This window comes from Rhinatrema bivittatum, chromosome 15 (assembly GCF_901001135.1).
Source record: "Rhinatrema bivittatum chromosome 15, aRhiBiv1.1, whole genome shotgun sequence".
NCBI lineage: Eukaryota > Metazoa > Chordata > Amphibia > Gymnophiona > Rhinatrematidae > Rhinatrema > Rhinatrema bivittatum.
Window position 1 is genome coordinate 63148250 of NC_042629.1, and position 10638 is coordinate 63158887.

Genomic DNA, 10638 nt, shown 5'->3' on the forward strand with positions numbered 1-10638 from the left:
TTCATTTGCTATTTGCATACCCGGTCATCTAGTTTTGCAAGGTCTTCTTGCGATTTCTCACAATCTTCTTGTGATTTAATAACTTTGACTAATTTTGTGTCATCGGCAAATCTGATCACCTTACTCATCGTTCCCATTTCCAGGTCATTTATAAATATATTAAAAAGCAGTGGTCCCAGAAAAGATCCCTGGGGCACTCCACTATTCACCTTTCTCCATTGGCAAAATTTACCATTTAGCCCTAGTCTCTGTTTTCTATTTTTTAACAAGTATGTAATCCACAATAGGACACTGCCCCCTATCCCATGACATTCTAATTTCCTAAGAAGCTTCTCATGAGGGTCTTTGTCAAATGCTTTCTGGAAATCCAGATACACTATATTAACTGGTTCACCTTTATCCACATGCTTATTTATGCCTTCAAAAAAATGTAGCTAATTTGTGAAGCAAGTCTTCCCTTGGCTAAATCCATGTTGGTTTTGCCCCATTAAACTGTGCCTATCTATATGTTCAGCGATTTTGTTCTTTATGATAGTTTCTACCATTTTGCCTGGTACGGACATCAGACTCGCTGGTCTGTAATTTTCTGGATCACCTCTTGATGCCTTTTTAAAAAAATGATGTGTTTTGTCTCCTTTCTTTCTTCTAGCGATGGAATATAAGGTTTGAACTGGGATCTTATTTCAAGAACCAAAAGGACATCTGGATCAGAGAGAACAGAGCACTGGACAGACTGTGTCTGCCAACTGGTCTTTATCTGCCATCATCTACTGTGTTACTATGTTATAGCACACCCTTGATACAAATGGAAAAATGCATGCTGCAATCTCAAATAATGTCGCTAAGCAATGTCTCAGGCTTTTTTTTTTCAGAGTACCATAAATCGGCATTAGTATTGGTACCTTCTGTCTGTTAGCACCAACAAGAAATGCAATACCATACTAACACATCAGGAAGTGCTCTCCACGTGGTAGAACTTCTCGGGGAAGTCAGCAGCAGGGGGCGGTGCTTCTACTGAATCGGCAATAACTTCTGGGGCCGAGCCCGAGGCATTGCATACCTTAAATTAGTTTCCCTCCAAAGTTTTTGTGTACTTATGGAAATGGCAACGGTTTATTTATTTACAATAATTTCTATTCCACCTAATTGCCTGGTTCTGTTCTAGGCGGATTACAGAAAATAGAATGTATAAGAAACAAAATCAACAAAACAATTTAAAACAAATCATTGCAACTAATTTTTAGTATTGCCGTTTGCTGTGCAGCTCTCAGCTATCTCTTGGTGATCTGCAGTAGCCGGGTTCCAGGCTACCTCAGCACACACTTGGCAGTTCTTTCCACATTATCTCCCTTATCGGTGAATTGAATTTGATTCATTGATTTAGAAATAGCATTTTTCAAATCAATGATCCGTACACAGCAGTATACAATAATGAAATACAAACAAATTATAAAATAAACAAGCATCAGCAGGAACAATCATCCAACTAAATAACAACATAAAGTGCATTTATAGGACAAAATAACCTAAGCAACCAGAAGATGACAACCCAACCCATTAACTGCTAGATGTTGGTGAATGGTGACGTATTTCTGCTTCCTGTCACATTATTTAGGCTTTTCCCAAAAAAGCTGTTGTCTGGAAGAAAAGGTCTGCTTCACAGTGTGGCCTCATCCATTGATAATCTCCTGAACATCAGCGTCAAAATGTCCATTGGGGGAGGTGGGGAAGCTATTAACATTGAGGCTGAAGACCTGTACAGAACAAGTTACTGTACATGGTGTATTTGCCCTTGTAGTTGTCATTGTTTCTTTTAAAACACAGAGCAGCCTCCTTGTCACACTCACAGATTTGCCTGGCGCAAGTGCTCGCCAGTGTCTCATTTTCAGGATCAACTGTGGGAGAGAGAGATGTACAGCTGATCAGGGGTCTTTTCTGAGATGGAATAGGAAGTAGCATTGTCAACAAGCTCTGTGTCACGAGGTTTTATCCCATTCTGCCTAGGCATTTGCAGGTTTGCCTTTTTTTTTAAGAGAAATTGGAAACAACTACAAATCTGTAGGTACTATGGGTTGAAATCTGGACTGACTCAACCTGTCTCACTTGACTTGGAGCCTGTTGACAACTCCAGTGAGAAGAGTGTGCAGCTTAGTCTGGACTATTTATTTAAAATGTTAAGCCCAAGAGCACTAGGTAGGACGTTGCATTAAGCCCCCACTCCTCCAACTCCTGCTTTTTTTTCCCCTTAAATATTTTCCACAGATCATTACTGGAATGACTTTCCTGCCCCATAGTTTTCTCACCCGGCAAACGCGCGCACATTTGTGCCTGCGCATCAGTTTGAAAGTTACCATCTGAGTGAACAAGAAACGTCCGTGAGAACTGTTTCCGTACATCTGTCCAGCACTAATGGTTACTCTAGTACAGCAGAGCAGCACTCACTGCAGGTGACGTTCCCCTCGAGGTAGGCGTATTTATATGACTGAGTCTTTGGATGGCATCCCAATTTGCTTATCCGGTCAAAACAGCAATCGTGAGCATGGCAGCACCTCGGGAGGAAGGAACAGATAGGGGGCGAGATGAATTAAAATGTCTTTGGTGAAGCCCTGCTTAATTGGCGAAGCTCAACATCAGTCAAAAGCTGTCTACTGGGACCCTCCACTCTCAGCCGACCTGGCTGAGCCACCCCCCTCCCTGTCAAATGCAAGGGGCTCCCCGCACCAGCCTTATTCATGGATGGGAATTTGATCTCCTTTATGTAGTGTTTCTGGCCTCGATGGAAGTCCATAATTACTGAAGAAAGCTGAAAAAAAGCTTTCCTGTTCACTTGCCCTGGTATCCCGAAGAAAATGAAATTCTATGCTTTATACATTTTCTTTTTAGGAAGCGTTTTCCTCATATTTCAAATATTTGTTAACGTTCTATTCATCACGGTTCAGAAACTCGCAATATGCATTCATCTATTGTCATAGATGTAATAAATTAGACCATTAAATTTCCCATTTATAATGGAGACAGATTTACCAACAGAGAACCAAAAAAAAACAACTTATATATAGACATGAGTGCCAGGCTAAATACTTACTGAATTCCATTTAAGCTAGTATTAGAGATGCATGAATAAAAAACTTTCAGTAGTATTCATAAAAGAGTAACTCTCCAGCATGAATGATAGAGTTATTTTTAGGTATATTTTTGTCATATGGTTTAATTGCTGCTGGGCTTCCCAAACTTGTCCTGGGGACCCCCATAGCCAGTCAGGTTTTCAGGATATCCACAATGAATATGTATGAGATAAATTTACATACCGTGGAGACTCAGTATATGCAAATCTATCTCATACATATTCATTGTGCATATGCTGAAAATCCTGCTGGCTGTGGGGTCCCCAGAGCAGGTTTGGGAAGCTCTGCCCTAATTACTATAAGCTTAATTTGAGGATTCCCTTCTAACAGTAGAAGGGTTGCCGATTATGAACCTACACAATAATAGCCAGATGTGGTTAGACTTGGCCCACATCTCTTACCACCCTAAAGTCCACCCTTCTTTTGGAGAGAGGCAGCGACAGGGCCCCTGTGTCTTACCAGTCAATCTCGTCCTTTGGCGCTCCCTTTCCACTGTGCCCACAGTGACACCCGTAGGCAATGTAGTAAATGAGTGGGTTTCGTTTGGTCATTTGATAAATCATTATTCCAAACTCCAGGAGGCTGGCATGTGCAACCCTGGCAACTGCAAGACATGTAAGCAGAGAATGTCAGGAAGGAACACAATCCACTAGTTCTCTCTGGCATAGGTCACTTTTTCCATTGTTTAGCACAATCTTAAAAAGTTCATAAAAGTCTGGACTCCCACTTCTCTAATAAATGCGTCCTGCTTCTTGAGAATAATGAATTAATGCTAAAGGACAAATAGTAAAAACCGGGATTGTGCAGGCTTCAAGACTAAGCTATGAAGTCTGTAGACCCAGGGTTAGATCATGCCTCCTTTACCAACTGTATGATCTTGAGCAACTCAGCTGACGTGGAGGAACAGAGGAGAGCCAAGACACAGTAAACAAAGGAGGAAGGAGGGGGTGCCGATTCAGTGTCTCAGCGGCGGTCCTGCACGCTGCCATGTAGATGGCCTAAGCTTGATTCCCAGGCCAGGTCCTCCATTCTCCAGGCTGATTGGGGCTTGGGGATGTCACAGGTGCAGCATCAACGGATTCTGGGGTAGGGGGAGCTGAGTTCCAGCTGTTGCACAACAGCGACATCCAGTGGCCAGACTCAAGGTCTGTTTCAGCCAAACTTCAGAAGGGGCCACGGCTCCTGGTCCCTGGCTGAGGGCCGTCACTTTGATGGCTGAGCTGAGGACGATGGCTGGTTGGGAGGGGAGGAGGATGCAAAATGGTGAGAAATAAAACAAATTTGGCAAAAAAGAAAAAGAAGAGGGCAAGCCTCGGTCAGCACCAAAAATATATCTGAAAGAGGAGGCATTGGGGGTGGGGGGGTGGGGTGGAGGGAGTGACTTTGAAGTTGGCTCGTGCATGGTTACATAACTGGCAGCTTTGAAAGAAGATCAGAAATCCAAGATAAATCCACCCTTCTTCCAGCTCCATGGCGATTCCAGAGGAAGGTGATAAAGCCCTGGTGAGAGTGGCTGGCTTGATTACAGAGGAAATGAGAATCGAGGTGAATGAATAATATACAGGGATTTATCTGGCCTCAGAAAGTGTGTGCGTGTATAGAGCCTTCAGCATATAGATTCTCCCATGTTATTTTTCTGGTATAATAAAAAGGAGCTGTGAGGTTTCTTTTTATTACATTTTTTGGGAGGGCATGGACGGAGGAGCCAGCATTAATGTCCACAAACACCACTGACTATAACAGGGAAACGCTCAACAGCGAAGAAAATATAGCATTTGTGAGCACCACGTGACAGGAATTATTCATGGAGAACTGGTATGGGCGTTCCCATCCACGGTCTTACAGACAGGCTGTCTGGGTTCAACGAGTCTTGAATGCCTGGAGAGACACATTGGCAGAGTAAGTAGCAAGAGTGAGGTTATGGTGCTGTTATTAGTGCGTGTCAGCGAAAATGGGAATGTATCCCATACTTACTGCAGACGGCAATCACCAAGGCTAATGGGAATAAATGATTCATCTTTGGGCAGGACTCGAAGCTTTGCCCCTTTTGCCAGCCTAGGATTCCACCTCAGTCCTGGTGAAATGCAGCCACAATACTGCTCTCAGGACCTGCTTGTTCCGTGTTGGGACCACTTTGTCACGCCGATTCCAGAGACACGCTGTTTGTGTCTCATCCCAGAGTGGCACAACTGGAAGTAGAAAAGGAGTTCACAATCCATCAGATCCATCAACAATGGAAGAGACCTCTTTGGGCGGTTGGCCCCCTCTCAAGGCGAGCTCATAGCGCCAAGTCATGAGGGACACATTTGAGCCAGTCTTGAGTTTTTCATCTCCCGTTAAGCATTCAGGAAAGTTCTCTTGCTTTTGTGAAGCAAGAGCCCTGAGCAGGGCGATAAGGAAGATGAAATAAAACTAGTACTCCACTGTCACTTTCGACTCGAAGTTGGTTAGCAGGTGTGAAATGCTCTGTTCCTCGCTTTACTATCAGGCCGATTCAGTAAAAGTCACGGGAGAGCGGGCGAGCACACAGGCCACTCTCCTGTGCACGCGATTCAGGGGGGGAGAAGATGCAAATTAGGGCCCACGGTAAAAAGAGGCACTAGGGACAGTAGCGCGTCCCCTAGCGCCTCCTTTTTGACAGGAGCAGCGACTGTCAGCGAGTTTGACAGCTGACGCTCAATTTTTCCGGCGTTGGTTCTCAAACCCGCTGACAGCCACGGGTTCAGAAAATGGACGCTGGCTAAATTGAGGTCTGTCTTCCAACCCGCGGGCCGCCGGCCGATTTACTTTTTTTTTTTTTTTAATTTTACTTTTTGATTTTTTTAAATTCTGGGGCCTCCGACTTAATATCTGCTTTTCTGCACACTTTCCCGGTGCCGGCAGAAATTAATGCCAGCCTTTGGGCAGGCATTAATTTCTGAAAGTAAAATGTGCGGCTTCTGCATCGCGTGGGAATAACTAATAGGGCCATCAACATGCATTTGCATGTTGCGGGCGCTATTAGTTTTGGGGGTGTTGGACGTGCGTTTTCAACGCGCTATTACCCCTTACTGCATAAAGGGTAAAGCCAGCACGTCAAAAACGCACATCCAAACCCGGGCTAACAGTGCGCTCCACTGGAGTGCACTGTACTGCATCGGCCCGAGAGGGAGGTAGGGGGCAGTTAAGGAGGCATCTCAGAATACTGCCAGTGATAAGGGGTGGTCACCCTAATCTAGGAAAGACAAAAAGAGGTGTGTGAACCACACAATAAGAATGAAAACAACAGGAGTGGTACACAAAGGACAAGAAGATGATCAATAGATAAATAGATATAAAATATTAAATTAATAATGTATTTAAAATATTACAAATTTAATATCAATAAAAACATAGATACATTAAAATAAAAAATCAAATGTAAAATGAAAACAGTGATGGATCCAATACACCTGACATGGCCATGTTTTGACAAGATGTCTGCATCAGGGGTGATTACATAAATGATTATCCTCAGTCCCTATCAAGAAACAATAAAAATCTATCACCAAACTAGTACAATTGGAATAAATAACAGAAACTGTATATTAAAAACATACAAGTCGATTTTAAAAGGCCGCAAATACCGGGGGTTACGCGTGCAACTGGGCCTTGCGCGCACCGAGCACATTTTAGAAACGGCCTGGCCGCGCGCGTAACTCCGGATATACGCAGAAGTGCTGGGCTTGAAGAAAGGAGCAGGCCAGGGGCGGGCTGGGACAGGACCATTAGACGCTGTCCTGGGGAAGCACGGGCCGGCAGCTGGTCGGCGTGCAGAGTTTACTTCTGCTCCAGAGGAGCAGTAATTATAAAAACAAAAAAATTGGGGTTAGCTAGGATAGGTTTAGGGGTCGGGGAGGAGAGGGGAAGAGGGAAAAAGGATAGGGTTAGGGTCAGGGAAATTCCCTCCCAGTCTACAGTACCTGAATGTAATCCACTTTGAAGCGCTGAAAAAAGTGTGAAAAGCTGAATATAAATCTAAATAAATAAATGTGTTATTTTTTCTTTTCATGTATTTCTTATATGCAATACCATTTTTAAAGTTGTATTATTTGAAAATATTTTTACAGTAGTATTGGTTTAGGCTTTATTTCCTATGTTTTTAATATAAAAATTTTTGTAGTATTTGTTATTTATTACAGGTCTAGTAGTTTGATGATAGATTTTTACTTTTTCTTAATAGGGTCTAAGGACAACCATTTATGTAATCACCCCTGATGCAGACATCTTCTCAAAACATGGCCATGGGTGGATTGGATTCATCACTGGGTTAATTTTACATATGGTTTATATTTTTAATATATTTATGTTTTTATTGATATTAAATTTATAATATTTTAACATTTTTAATTTAATATTTTATATGTCTATTTATTGTCTTCTTGTCATTTTGTGTATCACTCCTGTTGTTTTTTTCTTTGCACCCTATTCTAGTAACAGAGGAGGTCAGTGTGCTTGCACACTATACATCAGATTTTCAAAGTTTCTTTTCTGGCTGGCTCTCTCCTTATTTTTTTTCACACTGCAGTTTGTGCATTTATACAAAAACCTACTTGCAGGGCAAGACCAGTGGCTCAGGTGGTAAGAAACTGTGCTAACTGGAAATCTGGTTAAGCCTAGGGATTACTCAAAGCTGCTGTATGTGAGCTTTCAAGGCCATATAGGTCTCCTTGTCATGTCACATACACCACCATTGCTGGTAATTCTTATGTCGGCCCAATAAAAGGTATCACCACCTCCAGAGAGTCCAGTTTTCTCCAGGGGCCACAGGGCTACTAGAATTCTGCACTCTAGGAGAAAAAGAAAAAAAACACATTGAGAAAATGATCTTGAGCTTCAAATCAAGAAACATATCCAAAGCGCTTAAGGCGAATGAAATGAAATTGTAGCACAAGAAGTTAATGTTATGAGGCTCAGAGGGGGGTAAGATCAAGAGTGACATTGGAAAATATATCTTCAAAGAAAAGGTGTTGGAGGTATGAAGGGACTTCCCATGGTACACAGAGGAAGTAAAAACACTAATAGAATCCAAGGAAGCCCAGGATAAGCACAGAGGGTCTTTAGTTGTTGGCAATTTGGGGATAAATCATGGGATAAGCACAGATGAACCAACCGTGGTCTGTGATATACAAAAGGACGTGAGCTGGGCAGGCTAGGTGAATCTTACAGTCCTTATCTGCTATCATATCGCACAAGTCTCTATTGCTAAATAACCAAAAAACAGAAGTATCTGGTACATTGGTCAAAGATGGAAGCTGTGGTTTTATTACATAAAAAATGTTACTTGGAGTGGAAAAAAAAACCACGGATGACATTAGATTCTATTCAGCCCATATCTATAAATGTCCTGCATGTGGCTTCTCTCACCCTAGAGGGCCCTTGTCATTGTCTGGCCTCTCAGCCTGTGCAACCTGAAGCCCAGGTGGAATCCACTTCACCCCACTCGTTCGAAAAATATACAGCAATAACTAGAATTTTCTTAAGAACATAAGAACATAAGAAAATGCCATACTGGGTCAGACCAAGGGTCCATCAAGCCCAGCATCCTGTTTCCAACAGTGGCCAATCCAGGCCATAAAAACCTGGCAAGTACCCAAAAACTAAGTCTATTCCATGTTACCATTGCTAATGGCAGTGGCTATTCTCTAAATGAACTTAATAGCAGGTAATGGACTTCTCCTCCAAGAACTTATCCAATCCTTTTTTAAACACAGCTATACTAACTGCACTAACCACATCCTCTAGCAACAAATCCTAGAGTTTAATTGTATGTTGAGTAAAAAAGAACTTTCTCTGATTAGTTTTAAATGTGCCCCATGCTAACTTCATGGAGTGCCCCCTAGTCTTTCTATTATCCAAAAGAGTACATAACCGATTCACATCTACCCGTTCTAGACCTCTCATAATTTTAAACATCTCTATCATATCCCCCCTCAGCCGTCTCTTCTCCAAGCTGAAAAGTCCTAACCTCTTTAGTCTTTCCTCATAGGGGAGCTGTTCCATTCCACTTCCCTGTACCTTCTCCATCGCAATTATATCTTTTTTGAGATGCAGCGACCAGAATTGTACACAGTATTCAAGGTGCGGTCTCACCATGGAGCGATACAGAGGCATTATGACATTTTCCGTTTTATTCACCATTCCCTTTCTAATAATTCTTCTTCTATAATAGGTAGCATTTGATTTTGCAGATCCTGGATGGTTTATTGAAAAATGAAAAATTTACACAGGCCAATAGGCGGCAAAATTTAGTTAGGATTATTTGACCCTCACCACTGATAAGATGGTGTCAAAATATAGTTTCAATTTTTCAAAATAAAGCATTTTCACAGTTGCTTATTTCATTTTCTAATAGTCTTCTTGCCTGCTGATATTACTGCCAGTCGCCATTTACTTGACAGTCGATACCATTACTTTGGCTCGGTATTGGGGACTGGTCTACCATGAACCCAACTGCATGAGCATCAATATTATTTGCAACAATAAGCCCTATTACTTCATTGCATGAATGGCAAGAATTCCTTCCCTCCTTTCTCATAGGTTTTCTCTGCAGCATTATTTCACATATCATACTGCCACATTTCTCCTTATATTCTTTTGTGAAGTCAATGAAAGACTTAAGTGAAGAAAAAGAATGCTTAGTTAACCTCACCCAACTAGGCGCATCCTCCTGGATCGGTCAGCGTCGGTGACGCTGGGCCAGGGAACCATGGGTCTCCTGCTCAGGTGCGAGATGCTGTCTGTCGCCAGCTGTCCTGCCCTGAAGAGATCACCGGTTCATTCCCACCTACCACGTCAGGCGCGTGTTACACATATCATCCCTTGATATGTCAATAGCGCGCTGCATTGTGCTACCAAGGATAATTTGTTTGCTTTCCTCTTTACAGAGTGTGTCATCAGCTGAGGTATAAACAAGATAAACCGGTGGAACCCCCTTTAAATGCTGGTCCATTCAACAGAATTATGAAACTGATCTCATTACTGAAAAAGGGATCCACGCCTTGTAAATTCCAGGGCTTCCCTGCCAACTAATGTGCCCTGCAGCCAGTTAATATAGGAAGGATTTCTTGCTAAGGTACTGGTTATGCAAATTCATAAGAAAACTGTCACACAAATGGTTCCTATTCAGTAACAAGGAATATGCTGTAAACCTCATTTCTATGGTTGTCTGACTGGAGGAAGGGAGGTTCAATTAATGTTTTCTTATTCCTTTTCTTATGCCCCTCTGTTTTTTTGGGGTTTTTTTTTTTGTAGACTTGTTGCAATCTGTGGTAAGGAGAGACCCACAGTACCTGAATGTAATCCCTTTTGAGGTGTCACCAAAGGCGGAATATAAATACATTTAAAAACTGTATTTTCTAATACAACTCCTTGCTTGATTGCAAATTGATCCAAAAATTCAAATTAAAACAAAAAAAGAAAATCTGACAACATATAAAGAACCATAAGGTCCATGTACTCTGCCCATCGGCTTCCTTCTTCAGCACCATAGACT

At 42.2% G+C, this 10638-nt stretch overlaps 1 protein-coding gene across 1 annotated transcript; it reads right to left on the reverse strand.

The window, feature by feature from the left end:
• Window positions 1-732: 732 nt before the first annotated feature.
• LOC115076812 (basic phospholipase A2 Ts-G6D49-like) lies at window positions 733-9876 on the reverse strand. The gene is made up of 5 exons (XM_029578730.1): window positions 9796-9876; window positions 5100-5314; window positions 3585-3729; window positions 2443-2549; window positions 733-1895 (listed from the first exon to the last, which is right to left on the reverse strand). Exons 2-5 carry the CDS (start codon window positions 5140-5142, stop codon window positions 1735-1737), a joined length of 456 nt encoding a protein of 151 aa, XP_029434590.1. The 5' UTR covers window positions 5143-5314; window positions 9796-9876; the 3' UTR covers window positions 733-1734.
• Window positions 9877-10638: the final 762 nt, after the last annotated feature.